General features: G+C 43.6%; 2 protein-coding genes across 2 annotated transcripts in view; one reads left to right on the top strand and one right to left on the bottom strand.

The window, feature by feature from the left end:
- Positions 1 to 2,768: 2,768 nt before the first annotated feature.
- On the bottom strand, positions 2,769 to 3,640 carry LOC118723733 (putative acidic leucine-rich nuclear phosphoprotein 32 family member C). Its single transcript, XM_045585213.1, is given in 2 exon segments — positions 2,769 to 3,364; positions 3,367 to 3,640. Coding segments are annotated over 2 exon segments (474 nt in total). The 5' UTR covers positions 3,608 to 3,640; the 3' UTR covers positions 2,769 to 3,131.
- Positions 3,641 to 13,841: 10,201 nt separating this feature from the next.
- The window catches only part of ZSWIM5 (zinc finger SWIM-type containing 5), a 92,115-nt gene continuing 86,734 nt past the window's right edge, over positions 13,842 to 19,222 (top strand). Inside the window, exon 1 of the mRNA XM_036446363.2 lies at positions 13,842 to 14,644. Within this exon, the coding sequence (XP_036302256.1) occupies positions 14,047 to 14,644 (598 nt within the window). The 5' untranslated portion in view covers positions 13,842 to 14,046. The remainder of the gene's footprint in view (positions 14,645 to 19,222) is intronic.

The raw sequence follows: 19,222 nt of genomic DNA, 5'->3' as shown, positions 1-19,222 counted from the left end.
AAGTCCAGGGCAACTCTTGAAAATATTAGGCATTTTACCTTTTCTGTAACATTTTGTAGAACTACTTGTCAATGTATTTGAGGAGCTCAGAACCAAAAGCCTGGGACTCTGTTAAGGTCCTCCCCACCTCTCTCTTTCCTTCTCTCTCTCAGGCTTTCCTTCCAGCTCTCATGGCCTCTGTATTGATCCTATAAATAGACTTTGTCTCCTCCCTACCTTTGTGGGGAGGTGGCAGGCAGTCCTGGCTGAGACACTCATGCTCTGGCAAGTGCCCGAGAATGTTGTTGCTAATCCACCAGTTTTTTGTCCTTCTGGTATCGAACCCGGGACCTTTTTGGCTTGAAGGGACATTTTCAGATTTTTCTTTCTGTCACTTGGGGTGTTTACCTCAGATTTTCCCCTAATAAACTCCTAAACTTTATCTGACTGCTGTGATGGTGGTGTGAGAAGAGCTAGAGATGGGACTCCTGTATTCCACAGCAATCTGCTGTGTGGAATTATTATTCTCACAAAACTTTCAGGTGTAGCTGCTTGAGCAAAACCTAGGTGGCTTACCAGCCCAAGCCCTCGTATTTGGACTTTGAGCTGACTAATTTATCCTGGGAATCATTTGGTCACCCAGCAGGCATTTGCCAAGTGCTTACTTTGTAGATACGTAATGTTCCAATAAAAAAAATATAGCGTTGAAAAACCCCCCAGAACAACACAGGTAATGAAGGGGTTTTGCACTAGACCTAGTGAATCAGAATCTCTGGGTGGGGCCCCAGGATCCGCATGTTTAATTAAAGGTCCTCAAAAAAGTCTTACATTCAGTTTGAAAGAGATTCATTTATTTTTTTTAAATTATTTTTAAAAATTAGGTTTATTGGGGTAACATTGGTTAATAACATCTTATAAATGTTAAGATTCATTTCTTGCGTGCACGCTGGAATCCAACACTGTGTCCAACACTGTGCTCAGCCACAGGGTCTGTTTGCAGTTTCTTCAAGGATCCAACACTCTTGCTACTTAGAGCCCTCCCACATACTATTCCTTGGTCTGAAGTATTCTCACGCTTCCCTGGCCAATTTTAATCCATTCAACAGACCTTAATTCAAGTGTCATTTCTTTAGGAAGTGTTCCCTAATCTCCGGGGCTTCACTAGGAGCTTTTGTTATATGCCCCCTGTGGCAGATATGCAATGGCTGCTCCTTCACAAAAAGTACCGTTCAAGGAATAAGGTCAACTGTTCAAGGAACAAGGCTCCAGCTGTTAACTCCATCATTTCCACCTCAGCTTAGTCATGGCCCCTGTTGACCGGCAAAGGTGTTTTTCACTTTCTCTCGGAAATGGTTTGTAGCTTTAAGTGTTCAGGTATTGCACATACTTTTAAAATTTATACATAAACTAGTGGCCCAGTGCATGAAATTCGTGCACATTGAAGGAAATTAATTAGAGGAAATATTTTAATATTGCTATTTGCCCTTTCTCTATAATAGAAGTGTCAGAGATGAAAGAAAATTAGTGAAATGTATATTAAAATGTCTCTTCTGTCAGAGTCTGGGGAGCGCTGTGGGACCTAGAGTCAAGTCCCCGCCCACCACATTGTGCTTTGAAAACACAGGAGACACAGACCTGGCTGGCCCCACCCCTGTCAAGGCCCTCCAGGCAGGGGGCGCAGCCTCAGGTCCCCCCGCCTGGTGCCAGATAGGGGGTGCAGTCTCAGGTGCCGGTGAAGCCCCACTGGATTGGGGGTACAGCCTTAGGTCCCCTGGCCCAGCACCAGGGTAGGGGGTGTAGCCTGAGGTCGCTTGCCCTGGCCAGGCGCCATGCAGCCCCAGGTCCCTGCTGTTCGGTTGTGACGTTATGGCATCTTGGCTAATTTGCATATTCCTCTGTTATATATTGTAGATAGATATTTCATGAGTTTTTTATGCTACTTAATATTGAATTATTTTAATATCATTTTCTAATTATTTACTTTCATCTCATGTACAGAGTTGATCTGATATTCTGAAGAACTGTGGGATTTATATTATGGGTTTGTTTTAGGCAGTGAGATATGGCATGTTTCAGGTTTGTTCCCATGGCTGTCCCAGTTTTAGGAAGTGGTTGGCTGTCTCCTGCATGCCTCCTGGTGGGAATCGAGCTGGAAACCTGGGCATATGCCCTTGACCAAAATCGAACCCGGGATCCTTTAGTCTGCAGGCCGACGCTCTATCCACAGAGCCAAACCAGATAGGGCAGTAAGGTGTTCTTTCGTCAGATTGCCTGAAATGGTGCTGACATGATGATTTTGGGTAAATAAAATTCTTTATATTGATAGAGGCTCTGTAAAAAACTATGTCCAGTACCCTGAAGTTTTTAGAGGCAGCCCTGAAGAGGGGCATGGTGTCCCCCTTAAAAGAGGAGAAAAACAGACTATCAGGGGAGCTTTCTCCTCTGGTCTATACTATCACTCATTCCGGCAAGATGCACTACTTTGTTATCTCTCTGAGACCTGAGAGAAGGGTAGGTCACTATTGTCCCCCACCACTACCACCAGCAAAGCCTCTGGAATGGATCATTGTGTAAAATAATTTATTTCATCCCTGGTCAAGAATTTACCCTTTATTTCTTTTTTTTTTTTTCTTTCTTTCTTTCTTTTTTTTTTTTCAGTAAAAATAGTATTTTATTCCACCCCCTCCCGCCCACCCTCTCCCCACAACCCCCAGTACACTTTTCCCCTCTCATTCCCACGACAACGTTACAATCAGAAAAAAATAAGTTTCAGGGGGGTAGAATATGGGGGATACGGGTAAAAACAGTCAAATCACAATAGGAATTTTTCAAAATAGGTTATCCACTTAGTCATCTTCTCTCTCATCTTCAGGTTCTCGTTTTCGCTTCTGACCCTGACCATTTTCTTCTTCACCACCAGCCTCTTCCTCATCTTCCTCGTCGTCCACTTCCCAGTCGTTATAATCTTCCTCCTCCTCTTCCTCTCCATTCACATCCTCCTCTTCACCTTCTTCCTCCTCCTCTTCATCCTCTTCATCTTCCTCTAGATGAGCATCCTCCTCCTCCTCCTCCTCCTCCTCCTCCTCCTCCTCCTCCTCCTCCTCCTTCTCCTTCTCCTCCTCATCGTCCAGGCCCTCTACGTAGTCCTCGCATCAGAATCGGGGGCTTCCTTGTCGTCCCGGGTCGTAGCTATCGAGATATGTAGGTTGCGGGAGGAGCTTGAACACGTTTTCTCGGTAGTCGTTCAGGTCGGTTATCTCACAATTGAAAAGGTCTAAGCTCTTGAGGTTTTCTAACTTTTTCAGTGGCTCTATTGTGCTGAGGTCTCTAATTTTGTTGCCACTTAAGTTTAGATGCTTGAGGATCAGACACTCTTCTGCCAATACTCCAGGCCCCCTGAGATTCTGTTATCGCTTAGTTCAAGCTTTTTAAGTTTGTTTAACTTGGGTAAGTTTGCGACTGAGGTGAGGCCTACGTTGATTGTACTTAAGAACTCCAGTTCTTCAAACTCATCTGTGAGGCCTTCGATTTTGCCTTCATAAGACTGACAGTTGTCCAGCACAAGCTCTTTCACATCAGAGGGCGTCCTGTTCTGCAGCTCTAAATGAATCCGTTTGTCCATCTCCATCTCTCGTGCTCTCTCTCTCTCTTACCCTTTATTTCTACTTCAGTACACATGATAGTATGCAAAAGGCATTTCAAGGAAACTGAGTCCTTACCCCTACAGCATGCCTATTGCACAAAAACGAGTTATTTATATATCTGAAGTGTGGCTGGGCCCAGCTGAATCTTATTCTTACTTCCCATCTCACTGAACTTTGGAGACTTTTGAAGTCTGCGAAGTTGAGATAGGAACCATTATGAAAAGTTAATGTGAATGTTCTGTTTACTCGTTGCTTTTATATAATTTATTCATGCTGTTTTAGGCTAGCAAAACTATTCCAATGTTATTTAAGTATTTCTAATTAACCAAAGGGAGCATCACTGATGAGTGGCAAGGCCTCTCAAATGGTGGTGGTCTTTATGCTGAAATCAGCACCACTCTGTCAGCAAAGGAACGATTTAGCCTATTCTTCTGCACTGATGAGTAGCTTCTGGATTCTTACCTGCTTTTGTTCCTGGGAGGAATGAGACGGTAATTTTCTTGTTCTGGGTCTGAATAAGTCTTCAGCCTATACTTTATTTTATTTTTTTAGAGAGAGTAGAAGACAGAGGGAAAGACAAAGAGAAATATTGAAGAGAAAGAAACACAATTGGTTGCCTCCTGCATGAGCCCAGATATCAATATCAGTGTTAGTTTCAAGCTTACAGCATAGTGGTTAGATATTATATAACTTATGAAGTGACTCCACCCCCATAAGTCTAGTATCCACCTGACACCATACATAGTAATTATAATCCTATTGACTATATTCCCTACTTCAAACTATATATATATATATATATATATATATATATATATATATATATATTTCAAACTATATTTTAAAATGTTGATTCTCATAGAACTAGTGGCCTAAAAAGTGAGTGTATTTGATATATCTACAAAGTAATTATTGTAGCTGGCTAGATATTTTCTGGAAAGGAATCCTGATGTACTCATGGTCAGTATTCCACAATCCATATGGGTAATAAGTTGAAAGGACCACTGAGTGGGTAAAAATGAGAGAGTTACAGTTTAAATTTAAGAAGGATAACTAGTTCATAATTTAATTATATGTAGATTTGGGAGGCTGAATAGCATGGTTTAAGGGTCCAGAAGATACATCCTCTAAGAATGTAACACAAGCCAAAAAAAAAAAGTCTGAACATAATGCAATTCACAGATTCAAAATGCACTTTTTGTTGTAAAAGTTTTTTTTTTATATATATATTCTCTGGTGAATGTTACTGGTCCATTTTTCCTTCTTCACTTTAGCCCCAAAAGAATAAGAAGTTCACTGTGAATACATGATCATTCCTAGAAATTTCACATGATTTATGTGAATTGGTTATGTTTCTAATGCTGATTTTCCCATAGTACTATTTCTTCACTTCCATTTGGACCTAAAGCACCTGCTGCTTATCACTAAGAATAATTATCCGTGAATCTTAATAGTCGTCTTTTCTTTAAACCCTTTCTCCCAAAATTTAGCCATTAATTCAAAATCAGAGTGTTCTTCCTAAATGGGGATAAATTAACACCGAATAGGTTCCCTCTTCCCAAACCAAGTCCATGTCCCCTTATATTTTCAGGTCATAATGGGAGCAGCATCTTTCTTCCTTGGGATGTTATCTCCCTCCTATGAGATATAATACATATCTCAGCCTGAGCCCTAAAAAAGTCATATTGTCTTGGGAGTGTGTGACCTACCACTGTGGGCAACTGCTGAGAGTGAGTACCACACGTTAGTGACAGTGAGAGACTGCTTTATGCTGCTGATGGTGGCAGTCCAGAGGAAGGACCAGAGAGGAGATCTTTCTGAGCAGAGATAAACCTCTCTTTTCCTCTGATAGAGGAGTGGTCAAAGCCTAAGGCCATGAACTTTTTATTTTAATTTTAAATTTATTTCTTTTTTTTAACCACTTTATTGAGTTCAATAAGTGGTTGACATGCAAAAAAGCAGTACACATTTAATGTGTACAATTTGATGAGTTTAGAGAGTAGTATGCATCCACAAAACCATCACCACAATTGGTGCCACAAACATTTCCATCGCCTCCACCAGGCAGGACTCTGTGGAAACTAGCCTTGTTTTGCTTGAAAACCTTGCAGTATTCTGGCTGATGACATACTTTGCAAGGAGATCCTTAAGAACCACCACAATCATTATTGGTTGCCACTAGAACCATAGTAGGGTTAAGCAGGGTCAAATCTCTGTTTGCTCTAGGGAGTTGGGTATACAATATGACCCAGAAAGGAATAGCTAATGCATTCAATGAATTATTATAAGGTTTAGCTAATATCAGCAGAAATGTGTGTCAGAATAGATCCTAAGGTGAAATAGAGCTAGAACAGGAAGAATTCATTGATATGAACTTGCTTCCTAGAGATTCCAGATTTACTGTGTTAATTTGTGCAGATGGAAGAGACTCTAACAGCTTAATGGGTTGGCTGACTAAAATTTTCACTTATTGGTGGCCTGTGCTTAATGAGGATAAGATACCATTGCTTCACTGGCATCAAGTAAAGAAGAGGAGCCAAAGACCTAAGGAGATAGGAAGGTTGGAGTGGGTTTATCATGTGCAGACTGCACACCCACGAGAATTCCTGAGGAGGCCTGGAAGGCACACCTGTCACTCACTAAGGCATTGAGAAATGGTGAGAAAGGGATACTGAGGCATTGAACAATACATTACAGAGGTCTGTGGTTGCTTTCCTTTGTGGGAAATGTATGACCAAGCAAGATGCTGCCATTGAGACAAACTCCCTGATTTTACTAGCAATAACGGGATCCCAAGTAGCAGAGGTCAAGTGGCAGCACTTAACCATGAGAGACAAGGTGTGTGTGTTTACTGTAAAGGGCAGCAGGGTTTTATCAGTAGTAAGAGTGCTTTGACCCATAGGGGCCTTTGGTTGTGACTCATTGATCATGATATCCCTTGCAGTGAAATGGATGAACAGCCTGGTCTGTGTCTGGTGGACAAAAACCTGATTTGAGTTACTACAATAAAGAGTCCATGCTGCTGGCTCACTTTCCAGACTCGAGCCTGTTCGCAGATGCGGAGTCCTTGATTGAATGGGAGGCTTCTTTCCCTTGAGGAATGATCCTGCAGCATCGCCACATGAGCACATCATCAATCTTCCCCCAGGCCTTGTTCAAAGGTACCTTCACCCATTTGTTAAAGTGGCTGTGCGCCGGAAAACAATGAATTACCCATACTTTTCAGGTATTAATACACACTGCCTCTGAATTGAGACTAATTACTGGGGATCCAAAATGATGTTGTGTCTCACAGTGTGACTATTGTTGGTAGGTGATACGTGGAGTCTTAGCCTAAGTTAAGGTGACCAAGTTGGTCCACAGACACATTCTATGCTTGTTTCCCTAGTTTCTGAATATAGACAATCTTGTTTATGAGAGGCATTGTGGTAAAAAGACTAACATCAAAATAGTAATACTGCATCCATGTAGGAACTGCAGATATTAGTGCCACCACCTGAACCCTGCTGGCATACTGGCTCCTATCACATCCATATTTAACAGACCTGACTGGCCTCTCAAAAGTTGGATGGGCCTTGGAAAATGACCATGAACCGATGAGACTCTGTCTTACAGCATGCAGTATATGCTTTGAGTCAGAGACCACTATATGGTGCTGTCTCCTCCATAACCAGAATCTGAAAATCAAGGGGTGGAAGTGGGAGTGGCTTCTCTCACAATTAATACCTAATAACTCACTCACGGGATTTTTGCTTCCTCTTTCAGCCACTTTGAGGTCTGCAGATTTGGTGATCTTTGTTTCTAACAGGGAATACAACAATGGTTCCCTTGTATTAGAAGATGAAACTCTGTTTGGCTAAATGGGTTTCTTAAGTCACTGAACCATCAGGCAGATAAAAGAATTATTCTTCTGGATGATTATTCACTGATTACCATGGGCACATAGAGTTGTTGCTTTTACACAATAGAGCAAACAGAATGATTCTGGGACCAGGGGATTCCCTGTTCTACTCTTAATACTTCCACAGCCAAAGTAAAGGTCCATGGAAAAAAAAAGGAAGGACTATCAAGGACCCTTCCAGAATAAAGTTCAGGTCATCCTATTACATAAAAGACCAAAATGGGATATCCCACTGAGTTATCATTTTATTAATTCATTAATTTTTTTAAAATATATTTTATTGTTGTTGTTTTTTACAGAGAGTTAGAAACATCGACTCAGCTGCCTCTTGCACACTCCCTATTGGGGATGTGCCCACAACTAAGGTACAGACCAGAATTGAACCTGTGACCTTTGATCCGCAGGCAGACTCTATCCACTGAGCCAAACTGGTTTTGGCTAATTCATTTATTAATGACATCCTGTTCTTGTTTTTTGGATGTGTCACTTTCTCTTCTTTCTAAGAGATTTCTTCTACGTGCAGAGGTTTGTTTTCTCAGAACATTTTTTTTCTTCCTGTTTGCTGTTTGGTTGTTTTTATCTACGTCTTTCACATCAGAGGCTTTCTTCAGAGATATGGTAATTCTTGGTTGCCTGCTCATGATCACAACTTGAAATGCTGATTAGAAGCTTGAACATGAGATGGCTGGCATGGCTGAGTGGTTGAGCCTTGACCCATGTACCAGGAGGTTATGGTTCGATTCCTAGTCAGGGCACATGCCCAGGTTGCTGGCTTTGTCCCCAGCAGAGGGCGCATGGGAGCAGCCAATTGATGTTGACCTTGATATTTCCATCTCCCTCTCCCTTTCTCTCTCTCTAAAATCAATAGAAAAAAACTTTTTCTTCTAAAAAATCTTGAACATGAATGGGGCTTATTGATTTTGAGTCTCCCTCTGGACAGACCTGGACAAGTTTTTGTTGTTTTTTCTGCACAAGTTTTTTTGTTGGGAAAACCCTGATGTTAATGTATATTTCTGTCGATTAATCTTAAAACACTACCTATAATCATGTTACTCTTCTGCTCAAAACACATTTTCACTCCCCTCTGCCAACCTAATAGAATTCAGGTTCCTTAAGTTGGCATTTTAAAGGTTTTCACAGTGTCTCTCAAGTCTCCTCTACAGTCTTTTCCTGCTGCTTCTCACCGGGATCTTTGTGTTCCAATTAACTTAGAGTACTCGCTATTCCCAATCACATTTCACATGTTCCCCAAAGTCTTTTTTTTTTTCCTTCTTTGTATTTTTATTTTTTAAATATTTTTAATTAAATTATTATCAGTGTACATATTTTAACATTGCCCCCCCTCCTATATATACCCTTCCTCCCCAGAGTTTTGTGTCCATTGGTTGTACTTATATGCATGAATACAAGTCCTTCAGTTGATCTCTTATCTCCCCCAGATCTCCCTCCCCTCCTCGCTGTAATTTGACAGTCTGCTTGTTGCTTTACTGTCTTTATATGACTTTTGGTTCATCAGTTTATAATGTTCTTTAATATCCATAAATGAGTGAGGTCATGTGGTATTTCTCTTTCATTGACTGGCTTATTTCACTCATCATCATGTTCTCTAGTTCTATCCAGGTTGCTGCAAATGATGAGAATTCCTTCTTTTTTATGGCAGCATAGTATTCCATTGTGTAGATGTACCATAGTTTTTGGATCCAATCATCTGCTGACGGGCACCTAGGCTGTTTCCAGATTCTAGCTATTGTAGATTGTGCTGCTATGAACATAGGGGTGCATATGGTGTTTCTAGTTTCTTGGGATATATTCCTAGGAGTGGGATTACTGGGTCAAATGGGAGTTCCATTTTCAGTTTTTTGAGGAAACTCCATACTGTTCTCCACAGTGGTTGCACTAGTCTGCATTCCCACCAGCAGTGCACAAGGGTTCCTTTTTCTCCGTAACCTCACTATCACTTGTTGTTTGTTGATTTGTTAATGTTGGCTATTCTGACAGGTGTGAGATGGTACCGCATTGTTGTTTTGATTTGCATCTCTCTGTTCCCCAAAGTCTTATATGCCATGTCATTACCATCTGTATTTATGTATTTATACATTTATTTGTTTAATGTCCATTTCCCAAACTGGACTAGAAGCTCCACATTATATGTTGATTTTAGTATTTAAAGCATTAGAATAATCACACTAACATCAACAAACCGGTATTGTTTTAATCTGAACCAAGGTTGAGGCTAATCTTGAAGAGAGCTGGCAGACATCAACAATGGCTTCACATAGCTCTCGATAACACCACCCTCAGTGTTTACTCCACAGAAGCCACATATTAACAAGGCCTTACTTTGGGCCTCATTATTATTCTATTTGCTGATATTTCCAGTGTATTACGGTTTCTTACCATAAGCCACTGCTGCTTTTCTTGTTCCTTTTCATCTTTTTCTTCACCTTCCTCTTGTGCTTGTCCTGCTTTCCCTCCCTCTTCCTTTAAGTTTCTCTATTTGACTACAGCCAGTGGGATGGTTCTCATGCTTTACTGAGAAATCTGCCAATTCCCTTCTAAATTACCCAATCTAATAGCCCATTTGTGGTCAAATTCGAGTCCCTATCCAGGAGAGAGACTATATATCACTTTGATTCTGTCCTTACAAAATCCTTTGATTCCTGGGTGAGACAACTATAGTATTTTTTAAAGTATATTTTTATTGATTTCAGAGAGGAAGGGAGAGAAAGAGATATAGAAACATCGTTGAGAGAGAATCATTGATCGGCTCTCTCCCCCTTCCCCCAGGGATTGAGCCTACAACCCTGGCATGTGCCCCTGACAGGATCAACCCCGAGACCTTTCAGTCCATAGGCCGATGCTTTATCCTTTGAGCCAGGGCGAGACAACAATAGTATTGAAAGGACATTTCACTGGATGTAGAATTCAACAACCTGAGTTGAAGTTCTGGTTCTGTCACTCATTTTCTAGTGACGTTGAATAAGATACAACTTTTCTGAGCCTTTCTTCAGAGGTAAAAATGGGGATAAATGTACTAGTCAATTAGGGATGAATAATAGGGTCACCAAGCAGAAATTAGTATTCTTGCCGAGACCGGTTTGGCTCAATGGATAGAGTGTCGGCTTGGGGACTGAAAGGTCCCGGGTTCGATTCTGGTCAAGGGCATGTACCTTGGTTGCGGGCATATCCCCAGTGGGGGGTGTGCAAGAGGCAGCTGATCGATGACTCTCTCTCATCGATGTTTCTAACTCTCTCTCTCCCTTCCTCTCTGTACAAAATCAATAAAATATATATTTAAAAAAATATATATATATATATTTAAAAAAAGAAAAAAGAAATTAATATTCTTGGTCAGCACAACTCAGTGAATTTTCTTTAGCAATGCTTTATTTCCTAGCTGCAAACTGTAAAGCACTGTATCAATTTTAACTATCATTATTATTAGACTAGGTGCCCTGGCCTGTGATTTGGGAGATCAGGGCCAGCTGGTGGTGGTAGGGGGGAGGGGTGAGTAGGGGATAGAGAGCAGAGACCAAGGGAGGTTGGCGGTGGGAGCACACTAACCACCAGGAGGTAGCTCTTGCATTGAGCATCTGCCCCCTGGTGGTCAGTGAGCATCTTAGTGATGTCATTCAGTTGCTTAGGCTTTTATATATATAGATGCCCTTGCCTCCTTATTTTCTTGCAACTTCTTCTGTATCAATTTCCAGTCCCAGAGCAGGCCCACATATGTTTTTCTTCCTTTTTTAATGCTCAGACTGTATTAAACAACCTAGTATCCTTCACTGTATTTAATTTAAAATGCCTCACAAATAACTTTTTATTTGTTTAGAAATGGCAAATATACCAGAAAACACAAAGTGTAGCTTCATGGTCTAAAAAAAAAATTACCCTGCTACTCTAAGTATAGGTAGTTGTTAATAAATATTAACCCTTTGCACTCCGCTGTCCCTTCTCAGGGGACATCGGAATTCTAGCATATCACTCGGATGTTTATTAGTGATTATGGGGAATTGAGTTAATTCAACGCACGTGTCTGCCGCAAAGTAGCGTCAAGTAGCTGGTAGCCAATGTCCAGAATGGTTCGGAGTGCAAAGGGTTAATTGCATCAATTACCAGTTTTTAGTAATAGTAGGGCAGAGCACTTTATTTTCAGGTTTTGTTTTCTTACTGTTATCTGAATTGAGGCCACTAAAATGTCATGACCATGTTATTGGAATAGGTACGTAAGGGGTTTCTATCTCTCTCATTTCTCCCCTTTAAATAGGTACTCCATGTCACAGCCTGACCATTCATTTATTCATTCATGAAACATTTATAGAGGATTTATTAATGTGCTTAGTACAAAGCACAGACTAATTTGGGCAAAGATGGGGAAAAAATAGGTTATTTCACTGTTATAATGCTATACTGATGTTAACAATTTTCACTGTGTTGATTCTCCATTGCCGAGATTGTATATTCAACTTCAAATACCTTAACCTGGCATTTAAGATTATCCATAATTTGGCTTTAAAAGACCTAATATTTACTTACTCCTCTTTATAACCAATTTTTTTAAAGATAAGCTTTACAAAAGATAAACTATACAATAGTTTCCTCTCATAATTTCATCTAAAAGGGATCTTTCTTCTAATTCCCCAAATAATCACTGCTTTTTCAAGTCACTTGACAATCTCTAAAGCTATTTCTTTTTTGTATTATTCTAGTCTTTTACTGTTATTTAATTTTTCATGTTTCATCTTATCTTGCTAGCTAGATGTCAAACTATCAGAGGTGAGATTGTTTCTTTTTGCTTTTTTAACTGCTTTTTGAGAGAGAGAGAGAGAGAAAGAGAGAGAGAGAGAGAGAGAGAGAGAAAGAGAGAGAGAGAGAAAACATTGATTGGCTGATCCACCCACTCAAGCATTCATTGGTTGACCCCAACTTGTGCCCTGACTGGGGATGGAACGTGGATGATGCTCCAACCAACTGAACCATCCAGCCAGGCCCAGATTGTTTCTTGTTTAATGGTATTTTGGAAGTGATCTAGCAATCACTAGGATCACAAAATAAATGTTAACAAAATATTTAGATCTAAAAAGATTGATCAATAAGACCCATATAAATGAAGAGATATATTGTATTTATGGAGACTCGTTTATAAAGGTCTTTTTTCTTTGTATAAGCTTAGATTTAAAAAAAAAATTTTTTTTATTGATTTCAGAGAGTAAGAGAGAGGTAGAAAGAGATAGAAACATCATTGATGAGAGAGAATCATTGCCTCCTGCATGCCCCACACTAGGGACCGAGCCCGCAACCTGATCATGTGCCCTTGACTGAAATCAAACCCGGGACCCTTCAGTCCGCAGGCCAACGCTCTAGCCACTGAACCAAACCAGAGATCTTAGTTGCCCCCAAATTAATCTGTAAATGTAATGAAATTCCAAGAGAAACAAACAAACAAACAAACCCTGCAGGAAAGAAGAAAAATTATGGTGAAGGAATAGACTAAAATGGAAAAAGGGTCCTCGCTCCGATGGACTTGATAATGTCAGTTGGGCAGTCTGACATTATACAAATATGTAAAAATGTGTGTACACCTTGTTAAAAATACTATGAAGGCGTAGAAGACTGAGCCACGTAAGAAAAAAAAAACAAAAAACCCAGAGACCTAATTTAGATGAGGGACAGGGAATCTGAGAATCCTATCTGGAGCCACACAAAGTGTTTTTGTTTCCTAGGATGCAAGCTGCGGAACCCTCCGGCACCGGGGAGGGAGCAGCCCTGAGGCGGGAGCTCCCCGCGCCCCGCTGTCCAGTCAGGGGCTGGGGCGCCCGGCTCCGGAGGGACCGCCGCCTGAGTCCCACATCCCGGTGCGTGAGGAGAGGTTTCATCGTTTGAACTTGACGGTTTTCCCCTAGGATGTTCCTAGCGTCTTCCTGCCAGACTCTCCGCTCGGCTGTGACAGCCTCCTGTCCCTACCACAGAAGAGTTTTCTTTCTTCCCGCGCCCGCAAGCCTTGAACTTCAGAGAGGCGGCTCCTCAGACGCCCTCGCGGCCCGACCATTTGCCTGGACCATACAGCGCCCCCGCCCTGGCCGGGCGGCGGGCGGGGCGGGGCGGGGCGGGTGCGAACCGGCGAGGGTGCCGGCGCTCCTCGCCCCTAGGTGGCCGTCCGCCCCATGCGAGCGCTCGGCGTGCGTTCCGGGTCGTCGGCGCCCGGCGCGCGCCGTCGCCCGCGCTCGCTCCCGCCCCTCCTCGCGCGCGCGGCGGCCGGACAGCGCGCGCCGCTGCGCCGGTCCCCAGGCCGCCCCCGTCGGCCCTCGCGGCAGCGCGCCCGGCCCGGCCCGGCCCGGCCCGGCCCGGCCCCGGCAGCCCACTCGGGCCGGCCGGCCCGCGGGTTCGCTCGCCCCGCCTCCCCCCTCCCCGGCCCGGCGTCGCAGCTGGGCGCTTGCGCGGGGCGCGTGGCCGTGGCCGGGGTCTCCGCCGCAGCCGGTGCCGCCGCCGCGGCCGCCTCAGTCAGTCAGTCAGTCCCCAGCAATGGCGGAAGGAGGGGAGCGAGAGGAGCCGCTCTCGCCGCCGCCAGTCTCTCCGGCCAAGCGCCTGTGCTCTTGGCCCAGCCCGCGGGCTCACCACCCCCGCGGGGCGCCCGGGGCGGCCGGCGGCGGGGCGGGGGGCGGCGGCGGCGGCTGCCTGCCCCCCGGGGCCCGCCCCCACCTGCAGCCCGAGTCCCTGCTGGACTGCGCCGCCAAGACGGTGGCGGAAAAGTGGGCGTACGAGCGGGTGGAGGAGCGCTTCGAGCGGATTCCGGAGCCCGTGCAGCGCCGCATCGTCTACTGGTCCTTCCCGCGGAATGAGCGGGAGATCTGCATGTACTCCAGCTTCCAGTCCCGCGGCGGCCCCGGCGCCGGCGCCGGCGCGGCTGGCGGCGCCGCGGGGGCTTCGCCGGCTGAGGAGGGGCCGCCGCCGCCCCCCGGGGCCGCCGCCGCCGCTCCGGCCGGCTCCGCCCCCGGGCCCGCCGCGGCCGGAGCGTCCCCCGGACTCGGCGCCGGGGCCGCCGCGGCCGGCGAGGGGCTGCCGTTCCGCCGGGGCATCCGCCTGCTGGACAGCGGCTCCGTGGAGAACGTGCTGCAAGTCGGTAGGTGCTCGCCGGCGGGATGGGCCGTCTCCGGTCCCGGCCTCTTCTCCCGCAGGTGCCTTCCCTTCGCCCGGGCCCCGGCCCGAGGAGCCCCCGCGTTCTGCCCAACTTCGTCAGTCCCTGCCCGGGAGCAAACTCCCCACGCCAAACTTTTCTCCGCTTCTCACTCAGGTCCACGGCTGTCTGGCCCGCCATCCCTGTTCCATTTTCTTTGAAGAGCTAATAGGTCTTTTTTTACTCTTCGTTCTACACCAAAGGCAAAAAGGATTGGGAGGAATGCCTTTTTGGATGTAATAATTTCTGGAATGAGTGTTTTTTGTTTTTGTTTTTCTAATTTAAGTTTAAAGAGGAGGAAATTGTTAGTCAATCTGTGGCAAGTGATCTTAATAGGGAATCTTTGAGGGACAGGCTGTCAAAGGCGATTGAAGCTGGGTATAATTAACTTTAAAATGCGGGGCGGGGGGGCATGGAATCAACAAAATACAGCGCATTCCAGGCAGTTTAAATGTTCTTGCTTTAATATTTTTTCCTCCTGGACCAGTGATACTTGGGAATCGAGGCTGCGGACTTAACAATAACCGAAGATGGAAATGTGACAGCTTCGCTTCTCTGTACCCCCACCACCCAAGGAAAAAAAAAAAAGCTACACAATCTGGAGTGGGGGTGGGGTTTCTCTTCCTTGTCACATTGGGGTAAATCAAAGCTGGTCACGTTGGGTTTTTCAGATGCTTCTCATTTAACAAGCCTTCCTATTTGCTTTTGTAGGAAAATGAAAAATGATTTCTTTTTTTGTCGTCTTTTTTTTTCCTTCTTCGGAGCTTCTAGTCAGTGTGTTAATCTTATTAAATATACAAATACAGTAGTTCTGATTTCTGGAATGGTTAGGAAGAAAAGGGGAAAATGACATTGTTTAACATTGACTTGGAATGAGAAAAATTAAAGCACTGATTTTTTTTTTTCCTATTTGGATTATTATAGCATCCTGGAAATGCGGATTATCTTAATGCATTTTATTGTACAATATATGCTCATATTTATTGAAAAAATATTGATTTTTGAAAGCAGTTGGAGAGAGGTTGTTTTTAGAATTAAGCTCAGGAACACACACAAACTCCAGACATCTAGCTCTCTTCTGCACAAGTAAAACTAACATATTTGATTTTTCTTTTTTTTGAAGAGTAGCACCTTGTGGTGTTTCATATAAAGTAATCTATTTCTGGTTATTGAGAATCACTGAATCCTGTGTTTCTTTTTAAACAACAGCATTCCACAATTTGTTTTGCAAATGTGAAATGTAAATTTATCTAAATTTATCCTGTGTCTGAATACAGTGACAGTGGATTGAGGAAGTTTTATTTGAAAAAGACTAGTACTTTGCATATTTGTGTGTATTTTTTTATTCTTTTCTTTCTTTTTTATTTTGTGTGTATTTTTGAAAGAAAGAATTGAATAATCAGTTAATTAAGATGTACAGCTTTAACATTGAAATACTGAAAACATGAAAATGAATATAGGCATTTCTTTATTAGTCTGTAAACTTTTTTCTTTGTATAAGCTTAGATCAGTTAACTTTTAAGATTCTTTTTTTAATTTTTAATTTTTTTATTGATTAAGGTATCATATATTTGTCCTCAACCCCCCATTCCAATCCCCCACCCCTCCTCACTCATGCCTCCCTACTCCCCTATTGTCCTTGACCACTGGTTAGTAAGATTCTTGTTTACAATATTTTAAATTGAAATGTGTCCATTTAAGTGGTCATTTTATAGTAAGAGATGGATTTGAAAGAATTTTCAAACTTGGCCGAAACCGGTTTGACTCAGTGCATAGAGCGTCAGTCTGTGGACTGAAAGGTCCCAGGTTCGATTCTGGTTAAGAGCATGTACATTGGTTGTGGGCACATTCCTGGTAGTGGGTGTGCAGGTGGCAGTTGATTGATGTCTCTCTCTCATTGATGTTTCTAGCTCTCCCTCTCCCTTCCTCTCTGTGAAAAAATCAATAAAATATATATATTTTTTAAAAGAATTTTCAAACTTGAAGGGAGAAATGAGGTAGAGGAAAAATTTTAAAAAGGTATATTCTGAAAGTGACTATAATATTAAGTTCCTAAAAAAATCAGATTTTGTGGGTAATCCAGGTCATGTTTAAATCACATATTTTTCTTTTACATTACGATAGCATGCTTATTATGGTGATGAGGTTTTGTATGAGAGTTTTGGAGACCAGAGAAAAGACACATAAGATTCTAGATTTCATAGATGAAGGCAGGTAGGAGAATGAAGTAATCACTTTTAGGTATGTAATGCTATTTGGGAATTCTGAGCTATGTAATCTTTATTCTTCTGACCTTAATTTATGCAAATGAATGTGGAAGAAAAGGATATGCCATTCTGTATCCTTATGAGTTCTGTATCAGGCATGAACCATCTTTTAATATGTAAAATTAGGGATTTATCCCTCATCTTTTAAATTTAAAATGTATATGACTTAATCTAGAATATAGATTTTATAAAAGTACTAGAGGCCCGCTGCACAAAATTCCTGCATGGATTCAGTCCTAGGCCTGGCTGGTGATCGAAGCGCTAGCATCTGGTGTGGAAGAGCAGGTCCCATCTGACCTCTGGACCTTGGGCAGCACCTGGGTCCCCAGACCCCTACATGCTCCCTCTGCCTGAGTCATGACACCCGAGTTCCCACATGGAGATGCGGTGAGCGCAGGGAGGCGCCGTGGGCTGGGGCATAGCGTGGGCCTCTGGGCCGCCGGGTGGTGCTACATGGAAGCCGGCGGGCAGCACGCTCTCTCCTGGCCTTGCAGGCTGGCTCCTGCACAAACCCATGAGGAGCCTGACTAGCCCCTGCGGTCCCAGCGGCTGCGGTCTGGCTCCCCCGAAAGAGGCCATGCAGGTGCGAGGCGGGCTCCTCGTGGGTGCCCAGCACCTGAGAGCAGGGGCTTCCCTGGCACATGAGCCCTGGTGTCCCAGGGGAGGGTAGCAGGGGGAGTGAGAGCAAGCTTAGCAGACACCCCACATTCTTCCCGTTACCCTTGCCCCCAGGTAGCCAGTGAGAGGTTGCAGCCCCCTGCCTAGCACTGGGGGAGGTTGGTCCCCGCCACCCACACCCAGTTAGTTCCCTGTCCCAGCCTAGGCCCCAGCCCCGATTGGGTGATCAGGTTATTGGTTGCTGTCGGTGGGGCTGTTCGTTCGGGCCAGCCCTCCCATCTGGCTCCCTGAGCACCTGGGAGCCAGGTGGTGGCCCCACCCCCCCGCTACCACTGCTGGTCACTTCTGTGGGGTGATTGGGCTCTGCTCACACCTGCCTTGGCCTGGTGCTGCCCACTCACCTGCTCCACCATTCTGCCGCAGTCCTGCTCTGGTTGGGGCTCATCAGGGCCAGCAGTGCCTCCACTGCCACCCACTGCCAACGCTGCATCACTGACACCCGCCATGTTCTGCGCCACCTCCTAGTGGTCAGTGCATGTCATAGCGAGTGGTTGAACTCCCGGTATAGGGGACAATTTGCATACTATGCTTTTATTATATATAATAGGATTGCCAAAAGATGAATGAGAAAGTAATTTAGAAAGCGGGATAGTTATCAGTTTATAACTTCACTTTAGACTCAGTTTCTGAGTGGTGCTAATTAAAAATTCTACATATTTCCTTACCGTTCCCAAGCCATAGTTAAAACCTCAGAATTGGGAAGTTAGTGAACTGATGCTTTAAGAAGGAAGGGAAGAAAGGGTATTTTTATAACAACATTTTTTATTTTATTATTATTTTAAAATTTATTTTTTTACAGAGAGGAAGGGAGAAGGATAGAGAGTTAGAAACACTGATGAGAGAGAAACATCAATCAGCTTTCTCTTGCACACCCCCCACTGGGGATGTGTCTGCAACCACATGCCCTTGACCATAATTGACCTTGGGACCTTTCAGTCCTCAGGCTGATGCTCCATCCACTGACCCAAACCAGTTAGAGCACAACATTTTTTAAAAGAAAAGATTCCTAAAGGGATTTAAATGAAGAAAACTGAAAGACTTTACAATAAAAACAAGTAAATCTTAAAAATAAAGAAAATAGCAAACACAAAACAAAATTTGAAGGAAAAAGAATTAGACAATAAAAACTTTTTCAAAAAGGAGGTATATTAAACTCAGCAACTTGTGATTACTTCAACAGAAAAATTTTTTGTTGATTTCAGAGAGGAAGGGAGAGGGAGAGAAATTGAAACATTAATGATGAGAGAGAATCATTGATCCACTGCCTTTTTGCATTCTCCTCCTGCTGGGGATTGAGCCCTCAACCCAGGCATGTTCCCTTGACCGGAAATGAACCCAGGACCCTTCAGCCATCAGGCCATGCTGTATCAAATGAGCTAAATTGGCTAAGGCACTTGGGATTACTTTTCACATGGAATGTGGTAATGGGAATCATGGACTGGCTGAAAAGCAAGTCCTCTGTAGAAAACATCAGATTTTTGAATCAGAATGAAAACTTTCACAGCTTGATGTAACAAATGAGAAAACTATAGGTTGTTAAGTTCAAAGGATATATTTCTTTTACATAACAGTGTTGAAT

The sequence above is a fragment of the Pipistrellus kuhlii genome, unplaced genomic scaffold, assembly GCF_014108245.1.
Source record: "Pipistrellus kuhlii isolate mPipKuh1 unplaced genomic scaffold, mPipKuh1.p scaffold_m20_p_2, whole genome shotgun sequence".
Taxonomy (NCBI): Eukaryota; Metazoa; Chordata; class Mammalia; order Chiroptera; family Vespertilionidae; genus Pipistrellus; species Pipistrellus kuhlii.
The sequence above is the reverse complement of the archived record's forward strand: the minus strand, read 5'-3'. Positions and strand labels throughout refer to the sequence as shown.